General features: G+C 37.6%; 1 protein-coding gene across 1 annotated transcript; it reads right to left on the bottom strand.

Moving 5' to 3' along the window:
- Positions 1-6,068: 6,068 nt before the first annotated feature.
- Positions 6,069-15,657, bottom strand: LOC137291668 (tRNA selenocysteine 1-associated protein 1-like). Its single transcript, XM_067823098.1, has 10 exons — positions 15,533-15,657; positions 14,912-15,009; positions 14,202-14,301; positions 13,275-13,327; positions 11,793-11,896; positions 10,383-10,530; positions 9,402-9,552; positions 9,019-9,064; positions 8,116-8,174; positions 6,069-7,871 (listed from the first exon to the last, which is right to left on the bottom strand). The coding sequence occupies exons 1-10, from the start codon at positions 15,563-15,565 to the stop codon at positions 7,797-7,799; spliced, it is 867 nt and encodes a 288-aa protein (XP_067679199.1). The 5' UTR covers positions 15,566-15,657; the 3' UTR covers positions 6,069-7,796.
- Positions 15,658-15,682: the final 25 nt, after the last annotated feature.

Below are 15,682 nucleotides of genomic sequence, written 5' to 3' on the forward strand. Positions count from 1 at the left end.
CATTACCAACATACGTGCGTGATTGAGCCAGCAATCTACTTTCATAATTCATTTTTAACCTTTTATGACCTTTCACCTTTGATGAACCTTGACATCTAATGGGAGTTATAGTGCAGTTTCCAAAATAATGGACTCTTAGGGATTCATGGCTTTTGTTCTTCCTAACAATAATATGATTCAAAATCAGTCGCTGAAATTGTATCTGATGTAGAATTATATTAGATTTATACCCAAATTGCATATCACCACCCTAATCAACAGATTATTTTGTATAAAGAGTGCATTTAGCATGTCTGCCACAAGAAAGGTTTGCATCCGAATATTTTGCAGAATCTGTACCACCTATCAAAAGTTTAGACTCACTTGAATAATGGCAGCTACTTACTTCAGTCAAATTTTCCAAGCTAAATTTTCCAAAATATTCCCCACTATTTAAAGGTGTTGTTTACACGTGAACTGGTGGATTGAAAAACATATTACAGTCATGAGTTTAATAAATTATGAAAATTGGTGAAATTCTTAACAAAACTTTAAACCTATACGCAACCCTTTACATGTACTATATTTGCACGTGCTTTTCAGCAAATTTGATGCATTATTCTCGCGCATAAAGTTTGCAGTAGGCTCCCCAAAGTCAGTGGAGAAATTCATCTTCGATGTAGACACATATAAACAAAACATATAGTGAGTGCCTAAAGAGTCGAAACTTCTGATGCGCAGTATATAAGCCAAAGTGCCATAGACCCATTCTTATGTACGTAAATGCTAGAATACGTTGTCAGCATTGCAACTCTGCCCATAAAACTACAAAGTCATGCATCATTCCGTGCTAGTAAATCACTTCATACAGAGTATATCCGATTACACCAGTATACCTACATACAGTCACGGAAAACGTCGAGGTTGCACGAGATCCCACGATGTAAATTCCTGCTTTGCTTGAACATGTTTGCGGCATACAGACGAACAGGCCGTATAAAAAGTCATCAGCTGGTGCCTTTAATTATAAGTGTTGTGCTTGAACCAGTGGGTGATGGAATAAGCATGCATGGAGGTCAAGGACATGCCTTTAAGGAATAATTCCGATGTTCGACATTGGACAGACAATATAATTCTTGAAGTGTTACTCCTACACACATTCTAAAACAAACTCAAAGCCAATTAACTTGGAGAAACAACACCGAGACTGACACAACAAATTTTCGACCTGATTTTTCAGACTTGTTTGACAACGATACAATGATCTGTATCGAAGCGTCTCATCACCTGAATAAAGAAGTTGTTGATTCATGAAGTTTGTCTTTACATATACATTTCACATTAAAAGTCAAGATAAACAACTGACAAATTACTAGGGCCCAGATACCATGGTCAGTATTCATAGTGTCCAGGCCAGCGAGGTTTAAAGATGTTTCAGCCATGTTGTGTAACGTTGATGATCCGTACGGAATATGGATGCGTTCAAAAGTGTTGAGTCATGGTTGTAATGTACACCATGTTGTTGTGTAAGTATTGACATTCAAAGGTCTCTCTAGTCTATCACCGCTCCTTGACCGGTGCCTTTATCATATGCGACAGTCAAGATAGTGGACTATATGTGTCCATGTAAACACAATCTCTGATAGCTTGTTACATTGTATACGATTCATTGTCAGACAGATATCTGGAAAAATCTAGCACCCCCGACAAATAAGGTCATGTAATGCATTGTTTTGCTTCTAATATATACGACAAGGAAACTTTCGTGGAAAATGTCGTCTGCCTGACTCCGGTGTAATGTCGTCTGCTCACAATATAGTCTGGTTCATAATTATTGAGAATTTTTCTTCTTACTTTGAGCTATCCTAACACCTCAACTGATTCACTGATACTTAAAACTAAGTAATGGTATAAGGGAGGTAACTCATCTTGGCCTACTGAGTATAGTACAATTAGAGTTACCTCCCCTGAATTTGTAGCAGACGTCATTTTCCTCAGCACTGTCAACAATGTCTGCTGAAGATAAAAGAAGGTTGATTTTTGAGTTGTGTAATCAAGGAATTGATGATGTAAATACACTGGCAGAGAGAACAGGAACTCCTCTTTCTACTGTGTATAGGATTAGGAAGAATTTTAAAGAGGGAAAGGATTTTGGGCACCAGAAAGGAGCAGGCAGACCCAGAAAATTGGACTTCTCAGATCGCGTCCGGCTGGGACTTTTAGCGTCTAAAAAGCAAAGGGCAAGCATCTCCAACATCAGGTATGAAATGATAGAAAGGGGATCAACAGTTGTATCAAAATCTACAGTTAGAAGAAATTTGATTGATCTTGGATGGGAGAAAAAGACTGGAATTCCTTCTCCTCTCATGAAACAAGAACATAAAGACAGGCGTGTTGAGTGGTGTTTGACACATGAAAACTTTGACTGGGAAAATGTGATTTTTACTGATGAAAGCTCAATATGGGTATATCCCAATAATGTGAAAATATGGACGTCTGCGTCAGCACCGTTGTATCGACGACCTAAATACAGCCCAAAGTTTCATGTATGGGGAGGGATATCCTTATTAGAAACGACCCCGCTGTGTGTGTTTGAGGGAAATCTGACAAGTCAACGCTACACTAACATATTACATAATTTTCTCCTTCCAAGTGCACATGTGTTTTATGGAAATGACTGGATTTTGCAGCAAGATAATGATCCTAAATACACCGCAAAACATGCCAAGCAGTGGTTTCAGGAGAAAAATGTGACTGCATTACCATTTCCTGCATATAGTCCTGACTTAAATCCCTTTGAGAACATTTGGGGGATGATGAAGGAATGTGTGAATCAATAGGGGTTGACAAAAATTGAAGACATGAAGAGAGAAGTGGTCCGATACTGGGACAGCATAACTCACGAGACACTAACCTCTCTGATAAGAAGTAAGCCTACCCGTCTTAGACTGTGCCGTGAAGCTCAAGGAGACTTGATAAAATATTAAATTGTTACCTACACAACATGAAAAGGTCAGTTCACTTTCACAATACATTCAATTTTATCTGATTTGTTCTCGTTTAATGATATGAAATGCTTTAGCTATTCTCAATAATTTTGAACCATACTGTATATGAAGAAGCCCCTCGGCAGTCTTCACATCAGACTTCACATGGCGCGGTATGACTAGACAGTCACTGATAACAACACTGCTTCGCACTAGTTTAAGGACGATATAGGGGAGTGGGCCTGTTTTTCTTCTTAGATTTTTTAAATTGTAATTGAATTCAATAAGACTTATAATTTCAACAAGACCAGCAAAGATCTTCACTTCAGCTGACGAATTTTCATTCCGCTTATTTATCTAAAACGTTTCAGAGGGGTAGCCTTGTGGTGTTAGCGTTTGTTCATCACGCCAATTTCCCGATTCGATTCAACATGTGGATACACTGTGTGAAGCCTGTTACTGGTGACCCGAGTCGTTATATTGCTTGAACATCGCGGTGTAAAACAATATTCAATAACTCAGTTCAACTAAATGACGCAAATAAACACCAAAATTAATATCAATAAGGATTTTGCGAAGCTTAGTCAGAGTAGTGCTGTAAAACCAACGTGCGTAAAAACGTAAATATTAAGTCCGTTATGCATACAAACATGTCAGCATACATGCCCAGAGGAAGTCATCACGTCATCACGCAGCTTTGATACTACAGTCATTAAAATATTTGCGTGTGAATCTACCTTTCATCAAAGGCCTTCAACTAAGACATTCGATCATGTTGATTTATTACGCGAATACAAAGTGTTGATTTTCAGCCTAAATGTGGAGTGCACACTCCTGAATGAATTTTGTGCATACCAAAATAGATAGAACCAAAATCGGGCAACTTTCACTGCATATCTGGATTTCATGACGTTATATATCAACACGGCATAGATGCAGCGTGTTTTAAGAAACTGAAACAGACGTCAGTTCGTAGGTAATTATTTTCACATATCCATGTGTAAAATCAATCTAACTTTCACATAAAACAGACTCCACATACATCCTTAAACAGTCGTCCTTGACAGCTAGAGTCGAACACGTGTTGTACCAGCTTGTCCCGTAAATGACATCGACTCCTTTGAGTCTGCCAAAGGAATAGACGACCTTCCAGATCGATAGATAAAAGCAATAGTTTATAGAAATATCTATCGATCAATACAACGCCCCATGTACCGAAACGGAAGCATGGCTATTGCAAAATCTGTGCAAAACGACTGAGCCTGATTACGTATGGTGACTTAAATCGCCAACAGCTCTGTAATAATTAGGACGTGTGTATACATAACAGGTCCTACAAGGGGTCGCTCTGAAACGCATGATTCAACAACACTCCAGAACAAGTATTTAAAACATTTCATATGAGACCGTGATATGTTTCAAGAGCATAGGATTATGAATCGCTGACGATTTCTTTGGACATTGCCGTATGGTATAGATGAGATCTGAATGAACGTGATTTTATGTGGTTGCTGTAGCTTCAATATTGAAAGTAGGGAATTATTATTTTACATAAAAATCAATAAACTAAGTGTCAGATTTCCAGCCACTTAAATCGCCTCAATATGTCTTAATCTTGGTGGGTGTAAGGAAACAGGGTTTGTGGAAAAGGAGGAAATGTTGTTTAATTCAGCGATAGTACTGCTGTATCACGAATATCTCTATCAAAACAAAATCAGCTTGGACTAAGCAAACTGATGACTGATAGCATGAGCAATGCTCAGCGACATTGCATTCTTATCCACATCACAACATGGCCAAGCATTTCAGATGAAAAGCGAAAATGGGTGTGTTGTGTAGTAGGGTTGGCAATAGTTTAATTTGCCAGCTGGCCTGTTGAACTGGCAGACTTTAAAATCTACAGGCCCCAAATGAAATCTGCAGGCCCATATTGTTAAAGTCAAACCAATAAAAACAAAATAGACTGCACTGTACACAGTTTCACACTGTTTCTACAAAATGGCACACAGAGGAGTCTGTATTTGTTAGACTTGTGCTGACATTCCTATGCCAAAAAGCTGAAATACCAGGAAGTGAAACTGTAAGTTATGGTACCATGATGGATCATGGATGATTCCCGAATGTTAATAAATAAAAAAAAGGGAAACTCTCCAGTTGAAAAATAGTTGACAGAGAATTTACTGATGGTCATAGGGGCCTGCACATATTTGAGACTGCCAGCACAATACAGTAACAACTGGCAGTTAGAATATGATTGCATGAATTAACCTAATATGCAAGTGTGAAAACATCATGTTAGTTCCTAAACAAGCATATGTGGCTGACTACCAGTTCTAATCAGATTCACAACTTGTAGCTTTCAGCAGTAGATGAAGAGATACAATGTCCCGACACCAGAAAGGGGCTCACCCATCCAGGAGGCTGAACATGGAAGTTTGAAATAAGAGGCAAAAAGATTAACCACTCGGTTGTCCAAACATCAAAATGGTACTAAAACACTTATTATGATATATGTTACTTGTCTTCATATGACCAGCAAATGTTACCAAAAACAGACAGAGATATTCTACCTGTGATTTCCAATATGCGAGGTGAGGTGAAATGGTGTTTAACATTGTTGTATTTGAGAATATTTCCCTACTATGATCATATGCATGTGTGTGTATGTGTCCCTGCAAGTACCAGCCCTGACTTGAGCTGGTGTTGTAGTGCCAGCTCACTGAGATACCATGCCACAGTTTTGCATGAACACCCCACTCAGACACATTATACTGACTCTGAGCCAGCCAGTCTGTACCCATTAATGCCGAATATCAGGCAGGGACCAACAAGTACCATCTTTTAACAACCTTTGGTATGCTGCAGCCGGGGATGAAACCTGCAACCTTCCACCCTCCACCGGGACACTCTAACCACAATACTGCAGAGGCATTTGATTCCCAACGTGGTTTTGCAGTTTGTCACACATCAGATACTATCCATTATTTGAAGCCATTGTGACCACACCAGACAATAAGATCCATCGAATCCTCATTCCAGTCCAGTCATCTCCTTAAATGTTCCAAACCACTTGTCTGTGTCCAGATTTACAACAAAACAACATTCAAAATGAGTAAATCATTTTTATATTTTGCCTTGATGCTTTCCAGCACTCAAAGTGATATTTACAATGATATGGGTAATTACACAATAATAAACATGATATTGAAGCCATTCATGCACAACATACAAAATTACACCAACACCAAACACCCTAGATTTAAAAAAAAAACCAACTGATTCTTGTTTATGTTTACATAAAAGAGTGAAATATCAAGCCATGGTAGATCACATCACGTGAATAGAATCATAAATCTGTCTGAGACAATATATTTTGTTTTTTAGAACTTTGAACAGTGCCATCAGCAAAGATCACAGGTGGTACAGGGGAGATAACTCCTTGAATTTTGCAGTTAAACAAAGCAAAATAGTTGTTCACACTGTGTGTCTATTAACTGAAACATTAGGCCGTAGGTTAACTTAGCACTAAACATACTAAATATTACAGTATCAACACACTCTGTAAAGATCACTTGTCTCTTCCAGGCAGTCTTCAACTCAATTACAAATATCTTTACTATCCCTGTCCAAGGAGTAAAGAGGACATTCACAAAACATTAAATATGCCTATGTCTTTAATAAGACCATGTGTTTCTATCAGGTCCTAATTCCATGCAGTTTACCCACAAATGGCCAAACAAAAACACATTACTGTCCTGCTGTTTGATGGAGTACCCCAGAATATCCCTGTAATACAACCTATACCGGGTATCTAAAACAGGCTAAAATATTCCCCATGAGTGCCAATTCCACAGTCTTTTTCTGACAATGTTTACTGTTTATTTCATGATTTCTTGAAGTATTGAATTCTTCAATTTATTGTCCGTCTTCTTAAACATAAATTGTTCCTTTACCTCAAGATCTTTGAAAACCATAGCACATATGCTGTGCCAGGCTAAAGACCAGAAACAGACACAAACATAGCTTAACAATCAAGGAAGAAAGACCCAAGTCAAGTGAAGGCATTTGTGTCAAACCAAGATTACTATCAAGGATAATTATTTCTTTGGTCCTAAGAAGTTAAAGGCATGGTTCAACTGTACATCCTGGGTAGATCAGTCATGCTAACTTTCACATATTTCTATCACTCATCACAATCAAGGTCCCCCTTCTGATCACATATTCATCTTTGAACTAGACTGAAATGTGCATCTCAACTGTTTTCCATTTCGGACTCTGACAACTTTGTGGTGGTACAGATGTATTCCAGAGAACTCACGCAGGGTAGGGAAGCCATCATACTGCAAGTCATTCCAGCTGAGAGCACACAAGTATGAGTATGCTCTGTGACACTTTCAGCACTAATCAAGCAGTATCACAGGACACCAGAAATCAAATCCATGCTTACAGTGTTAATGATGATCATTTATAGATTTTACATGTGCTTTCTGGAAAATGACATGTTTTACACATGGTCTTCAGCATGGTGAGCAAAAGTTTGAAATACCAGACCACCAAACTCAGCCCAGCATTCAAAAACCAAGCCCATTCCTGGTGATGTTGCTACTTGAAGGACACTGTAATCTGATTTTTTTCTGTATCAGAATTGTGTCATAGAAACTGGTAAAAAAAAAGCAATGACTGTAAATTTGACCAGGTTATTCATCAGACTGGAATGGGGAATGGAGACATTAGGAGTGGACAGTGGAGAATGGGTCCAGCAGACGTGATCACTTACATCCCAGCCCACACACCAACTTTCTTTCATCATTCACCCAAGACAGAACCTCGTCACTGTGTAGGAATCTGAGATGTCACTGAGTCAAGAGGGAACCACCGAGATTTCTCCAGAGCTTCAAAAAATGCCTGAAACAAGCAGAATCACACGGATGTTACCAAGTCAGACATCCTAAAAGCAAGAGACATCCCAATCTAAACTTTGGTGAAACATTTAACAAATTTGTTCCAGCTTAAATAGGCCATATGTATAGGGCTGATAACATAAGTGAGCTGGAATTCTACAGTTGCCCCAGGGCAAGCATTTGTCATGCAAGTCAAATTTGAATTTTTATATTACTGCGAGAGGCAGCCTAAAGCAGTATTTACTCACTTCACTTGATTCCATAAATTCTCGGTTCTCTTTGTTGATGTTTACTTCTACACATGGATCTGCAAAAGAAAAAATAGTTCCATGGCACTCACCTAATTTTGTTTGCTTGTTTGTATATTTGTTTGTTTGGTGCAGTGCAGCACTAAGCAATACTGCAGCAGCTACATGTGGCAGTCTGTAAATAACTGAATCTGGACCAGATAATCCAGTGATCAACAGCACAAGAGCTAATCTGTGCTATTGGGATAAGATTATATACATGTGTCAACCAAGAACGCCCTATCACTTTGGTCACTATGATGTCATTGAATCTTTTGTCTAGACTTACATGCATTCAAGTGGCACATAAGACAATCCCTTTCAAACTACTGGGCCATATGATGGTAACTTATATTAAAGTTCATTTCAATTCATTTCAATATGTTGCAAATAAGGCCATTTTTCAAAATCAAATTGAATTTCTTGAAGCACCTCTACCTGGACCACATAAGGTGATGTTCCACAAGTTTTGTCAGAATTTCATAATTTTAAACAAATTGTCCTTTCCTATACCAGTAATGATTAAAATCTTTTGATTTTCACGCAAAGATTTAAAATGTGTGCTGTTGCAGTTATACCAAAGTTTATGAATTTAAATTTTAACAAACAGAAATATAAACATAGCACATGATTGTGGGGTCTTTTGGACATAACCTATTTCACAAGTCAACAAGACATAATTGAGATTACTGGAACATCAGTTCCTTAACAACACTTCAAAGACAGAAATCTCCAGCAGGTATAGCATACAATAACAAAAAAACCTGAATGCAATGAAGAAACTTTCAACAAATAGAAATAATAACAAATGAACAGAAAAATCCAAACGAAACAAACTAAGAAACAGATAGAAGACTTGTTCACCTTCTAAAGCCTCCATGTCTTCATCATAGGACTGCCCATAATAATCCTGGAGAAACAAACACCAAATCAACCTTATATGTTGCGAAGAGTATTCAACTTTTATCGCAGCAATACTCAAAATGTTATGGCAGATGTTTCTGTGATACTTTCACAAAAAGTTTTGTTTGTAAAAATCAAGTTTTTCTTTAACAACAGAAAATGAAGAGTACATGGTGAAAAAAGATGTTGAAAACCTTAGTTTACAAGTAGGAAACATGGCTCTTAAAATCATCATCATCATCATCATCATCATCATCATCATCATCAATCACCATTAATCCTCATGAATCATCATCTATCATCAAACATCATTTTCAAGATCTCCTACAACAGTAGACTCTTACATGAGCATCTGGGAGGTGTGAGGTGCTGCCAGGGTGCATATGGTTGTAGTTGTACACGTATGACCCCCAGGAGTAGGGTCCGGCGTAGTAGCTGTTGTGGTGAGGGTAGTAGCCAGAGGATGAAGAGTAGGACCCACCTCCATCAGACAGCCTGCAGTGAGTCAGTTGTCTCATGTAGACAGTGCAGAGTGTATATTGCAGGGATTTACACACGGCTCTATTTAAAAGATGTTAATCTGCTTGCACCAGGTGTAACCCAAGATAAAACTATAGCAGCACCAGAAAACTTTCAGATACACGGATTTTATTGCAATAGGCTTTTGAATTATTTAGATGGTTTATTCACAAGTTTACCCACTAGGAAATTGATGTGTGCATGGTGCAAGTTAGACTAATAACAAGGTTGTGCTTTGTGACATAGGGTTGCACCAGTGCATGTAACAAAACACTAAATTGAGCCCTGTTCTACACGACACAAAAATGTGGATCTCATAACCACATATTATGAAAAGGACCAGAGGACCAAATCAGAATAAGGACCAAAATAAAACAAAAATTGCATCACGATGCACAATGATATTCAAATGAATCAATTTTTAAGCAGAAATATGAAGATCTTGTACATAAAGTAATTACTAAACATCATAGTTGAGTATCCTACACCATCATCACATTACTTGACTTTCTTTTTTAAGTAGCCATGAAATTTCTAACAGAGGTCCAGGTGGGTCCTTAGTTTTGAAGATCAAGGTAAAAGCCTAATGTAGATTTATAGAATAATCTGGGAAGTGACCTTTACCCTGACATATTAGCAAGTCCAAATGGAAACAACAGAACAGGGCAACTCCTAAAACACATGAAGCTGTAGTAGCCCTCAGGAACACTTATATATTATATCCCACAAATTGACAAAGGTTATGTTATAAACTTATCGGAAATCTACAGCAACTGGCTGGCACAAGTGGACATACTGTTTCTCACCTTTTTGGTGATGCTAGACTGACTCTGATTGGTTTACGCCCTATGCCGGTCATGTGCTGCATCTCAATGAGAGCCCTCTGCTGGTCAGTTTCCTCAGAGAAGCGGACAAACCCATAGCCCTTTGTAGAACCGGTTGAATCAAGAACAACTAGGGACACAAAAGCAGACTGACTGATATCAAGACAAGAACAGCATCACAGAGCGAACCACATGAAAACTGATTGATTATTTCCAGAAAGCTGAGGAATATCGGTTTGGGAAAACAAGGATGCTGCTTACAATGAACATGGGGTTTGTTAGTTGTTTAATATTACACTCAGCAATATTCAAGCTGTATGATTAATGATAAATAGTGAGTGAGTGAGTGAGTGAGTGAGTGAGTGAGTGAGTGAGTGAGTGAGTGAGTGAGTGAGTGAGTGAGTGAGTGAGTGAGTGAGTGAGTGAGTGAGTGAGTGAGTGAGTGAGTGAGTGAGTGAGTGAGAGAGATTTTATGCCACATTTAGCAATTTTCCAGCAATATCACAGTGAGGGATACCAGAAACTGACCTCACACATTACACCCATATGAATGCTGATCACTTTGACCACTAGGCTATCCCACCACCCCTTTAAATAAGTGAGCCTGGACAGACAATCCAGTGACCGATATCATGAGCTTCGATTCTCATGGGATATGATGACATGAATCAACATGGTCATAGAGTCTGACCACCAGATACAATTATTTATCCTGCATTAGGGGTGAAACGGTAAACTGCTACCTCGATATGGTATGTATTACTGCAGAGGGTCTTTGGTTCTGTCTGTTTCAGAACATGAGATATGATGTTAATGCAGAAAATTGACAACAACAGACTAACTTTACATTGTTTCATAGCCCCAAAATAATAACCATAGTCTTCATTATTTGGAATGAACAAAACTGTCATTTATTTTTATGACTAGATAGAACTGGTGGGATGAAAAATGAAAATACCAAATTTTTGGATTGCATTACAGCATACCAAACTAAGGTAAATTCAGTAGTTCTGCTAATACTGTAGTATACAGTTTCACCCCTACCCCTCATGACATGGTGTCTGAACAGCAATCCTCAGTCAGAAAAACACACCACCAGTGGATGTAATCAACTGTGCCGATTCTGCAGGATCATAAATGGTTGCATGGTTATTGTTTAACGCCACACTCAGCAGTATTCCAGCTACATGACGGTGGTCTGTATATAAACCACTGATGGGCATCTCTCCACACAACTGGAATATGATGATGTATGTCAACCAAGTCAGCGAGTCTGACCACCTGATCCAGTTAATTGCCTCTTACAATAAGTATCGATTACTGAGGACTAAATGGGATCTAAAGGTTTTTTCGGCAATACATAACAAAAGTCAGTGCTGGGTTCAGCATTACCTTTGGCAGCTCTAACAGATCTGTACCTCCTGGCAAAGGCGTTGTACAGTTGATAGTCATCAACATCACATGACAAATCACCAACAAACAAGGAAAACTCAGGTCTGAAATGTAAGGTCAGTAAAGAATTACAGGACAGTGCCTGTTTCAGAAAGCTATCATAGTGCTATGACTGTCGTAAGTGTGTGTTACAGTATAGGAGGTATGACTGCAGTGAACAAGACAGCCACTGGCCTGCTATCCTTGGGCTGGTAGAAATCCAGTTAGGCCAGTAAATTTCCACAGCCACTGGCCCAATAGGCTAGTGATTTTTCATGGGGTCAACAGGGTAAATATATCACTCTCTGACTTGTTAAGTCATCATACACTTTTAAATCCTAGTGTCCTCATAAAAATGTTCAACAGCTTAATGATGAAACCTGTGTGATGCCAACAACATCTAATTCTTAACTATTTTTGTAATGTTTAGCTTACTTTCGACATTCATACTTTGGGATAGTGATTTATTTTGTGGGCATAGCTAGCCCGACCGTCTAGAAAAAGTTGGAAACTATTTCGTACACTGTATGACAGTTAAAGTGCTATGATAGATTTGTGAAATAGAGCCCTGCATAGTATAATGGTATATGGCACTTTGCATTTCAAACAATACATACTCCAAAACATTATTTTTCACATTTGGTATATTTGACAGAGAAAATAAAACATTTAATGATTATCTTTATGGTTTAGTTTAAATCTACGATGACTTTCATTCAATAGTGAATGTAAGATAGCTGTTATAAGAACCATAACATTTATTTTTACAGCTTTTGTACATAAAAACTAGGATCTACTTGTAGAATCAGTGTCAGTCATTGTCAAACACATCAGCTCCAAATACACATATATCACAATATGAATCTCAATACGGATACCTTTTCACATACTGATTACATATTGCAATACAATTTAGATAATATCTTAATCTAAAACTACTAACTTGATATATATGTCACCAAAGTAACATGTGATTAAGGAAGAACAGTTCACAGGCATGTCCATCAGAAAGGATTTCTCACTGGACCATTTGGTATTACAATGATTATATCTACTCTTAAAATTACAAATTCATTTAGTAAAAGTGAATACCTTGAATACAAACCAACAGATATCCTCAACCCACAGGTCTATACTAAGATGTAAAAAATAACTTGGGAATTGACCTGTATTTTGAGTATGTATTTCCTGTCAAGTCATAACAAGTGATGGTCAAAGGGAGATAACTTCTGAGACCATGACGAATTTATACAGTTGTTATTAAAACTTCAGTGGGTTTTCCTAAAAGTTAAATATAAACTTTACAGTAACAGCACGCTGATCAAAGAAATGCATTATCATAATCATTGATTTTCCTGTGAGAATCAAAGTTATCCACACAACCATCTATGAAGTAAACCATCCATGATGTAAACCGTCTATGATGTAAACCGTCCTACTTACAATAGCATATGCTCTTTTCCGTAACTGGCTGGGTTCAGTTTGAACCGTCGCGGCTGGAAAAAAACAACAGTCATGCTTCAATAAAGTGCATAGATAATGCATTTAGTATTTGTGGGATGTACAAACAAAATTATATATTCAAAGCAAACTATGCAATCATAATATATTTTACTCACACTTTGGATGTTAGTTTGTGCGGCTATTTGTTACAATGCCTTACACCATAAACAGGAACAGATGGCTTCTTCTGTTCCCACTGTAATGAGCGTGTAGTATCTAACAACAGTGTTCCAACAACACCTAATATCATTGAGACATGTCAGTTTGTTGCGGTTCTAATATGAAATTTGATTTCCATAGCACATTTTATATTAGCTGTCAAAAAAAACTTTTTTAAACAAGCCATCTTAAAACTGCAGATTGCACTGTGAAAAATAAAAAGCAATGTATTGCTTGATGTTACATAAACTGCAGGAGTTAGTTCCCCTTACACTGATCTGCAGTAACTGTTTTCCATCAGAACATATTTTTCATAAACTGCATTAATCATTTCTTTAAAATTTGCTCAAACCGGGTACAGAAACAAATCACCAATAGAAAACGTCATCATATTTGTAATTTGGCAAACTGTGTTCAGTAATTATGCAATTTTGTTGAGGCATAATCATCACAAGCTTATCAAAACATGCTGTTGTTATTGTTTACTCTCAGGATACTCAGATCAATATTCAGCTATCTGTCAGTAATCTAGTAAACCAGACAACCCAGTGACCAACATCATTAACATCTATCTACGCAATTGGGATACAGTGAACATCAATCAAGCAATCAAACCTGACCACTAAATTCCTTTAGACGCTTATTACAACAAGCAAGGGTTGCTGAGGACCAATTCTAACACCGATTTACACAGGTTGGATGACTTACAGGGTTGCTGCCAGGGATGATCTTCCCATTGAGTTTTAACATAGCTCTGTTTGCTGCATCTGCATCACCAAACTCCACAAAGCAATATCCAGCCAAGGCACTGAAATATTAAACAAATCACAACAATGAAGAAATATTTCTGAAACAAAATGTGAAATCATTGACAGCGAGGTAACTCTAATAATGACTGAATGAAATTAGCTGACAATGTTGACTGTGAATGCATAAATGCATAAACTGCTGACTGTTCTTTCCATGACCCCTGAAAACAAGAACCCATGTAGAGCACATTTGGGGGAATTGGGGAATAATGTCTGTTCTTTAGTTTTGATGTACCGGTCAAGAATGTATACACGAATATGATATACAAGCTGTAACTCATGTGGTTGCAAACAAAAAAAATAATGTGATCTTTACAGTTATGAATATCATAAGTACAACTTGCACCAGTTCGGCAAACATTGACAAAACAGCACAATATTTTTTTATATGTTTTCCATAGCTCTCTGTTTGGAAGCTGTTCAGCTCACAGTTTCACGTAACGATTTCAGGCCAGACAAAAAGAGATAATAAGTCTTTTAGTGCATCAGTAGGACACAAAAGTAAGTGTATATACTCTAATGTGTATAATACAGGCCAAAATATTGTAGAAAATGTGACACTGAGCCTCTAAATGCCAACAAGAGGAAATTTGCATGCCATATTATTACCCTGTGTTCTTATGTTTGATGAGTTTTACATGCAGCACATTTTCTCCCAGCTGTTGAAATGCTCCACTGATGAACAGTTCATCCATATAGGTATCCAGCTGAAACCAAATGACAAAATTCATACACAGCATAAGTGAATGGGAAATATAAGAGTGTTGTTCAACACATTTAACACTGTCAAGCAGTGAGTTAGCATATGATACTACAAATGAATGAATTTCAAATTGAATGGATACTATTGGATACATCAAATTTAAACACCATTAGAGCTTTGTAAAATGACTATGGAGAACATGGAGAGATGAAAACAACTTTAGTAAAAGCTTTGAGCAAATGTAACCTCAAGATAACTGTACTTTGGAATTAAGTCTTACAGCTACTACACTTCAGACCTCTGGGTTACACCATGTTTTGAGTTTCATGGGGAACTATCTACTGTACATGAGCAGAAAGGCACAGAATTTGGTACTAGGTGATAATGCTTATATTCTCTCTCTCAGTCTCAGTCATATATGTTTTACTAATTTCAATAGAGAAATGTGGTAAAATGTGCTTAGTGCGGATTTGTGTATTTAATGCACAAATACAAGAATTGTTGAGTAATGTTTAAAAAGTACACACGTCACCCATCCACAATGAACTGCTGAGGGCCATATCGCACTGATAAATTCAGGAATACTGCAACTTTTTGAAACCGGAAATGTGGTATAACATATCTCTTTCCTTGAAGAGTTCATACACAGAAATGGTGACGTCATATTAGAAATCAGT

Source organism: Haliotis asinina, chromosome 7 (genome assembly GCF_037392515.1).
Source record: "Haliotis asinina isolate JCU_RB_2024 chromosome 7, JCU_Hal_asi_v2, whole genome shotgun sequence".
Taxonomy (NCBI): domain Eukaryota; kingdom Metazoa; phylum Mollusca; class Gastropoda; order Lepetellida; family Haliotidae; genus Haliotis; species Haliotis asinina.

Excerpts from the sequence above, each read along its gene's own strand:
- LOC137291668 (XM_067823098.1), bottom strand. The coding sequence starts at position 15,565 with ATGGCCCTCAGCAGTTCATTGTGGATGGGTGAC. Across the intron at positions 9,553-10,382 it reads AGTCTAGCATCACCAAAAAG|GCTGTCTGATGGAGGTGGGT; the intron begins GTGAGAAACAGT and ends GACTCACTGCAG. Across the intron at positions 9,065-9,401 it reads CACACCTCCCAGATGCTCAT|GATTATTATGGGCAGTCCTA; the intron begins GTAAGAGTCTAC and ends TTGTTTCTCCAG.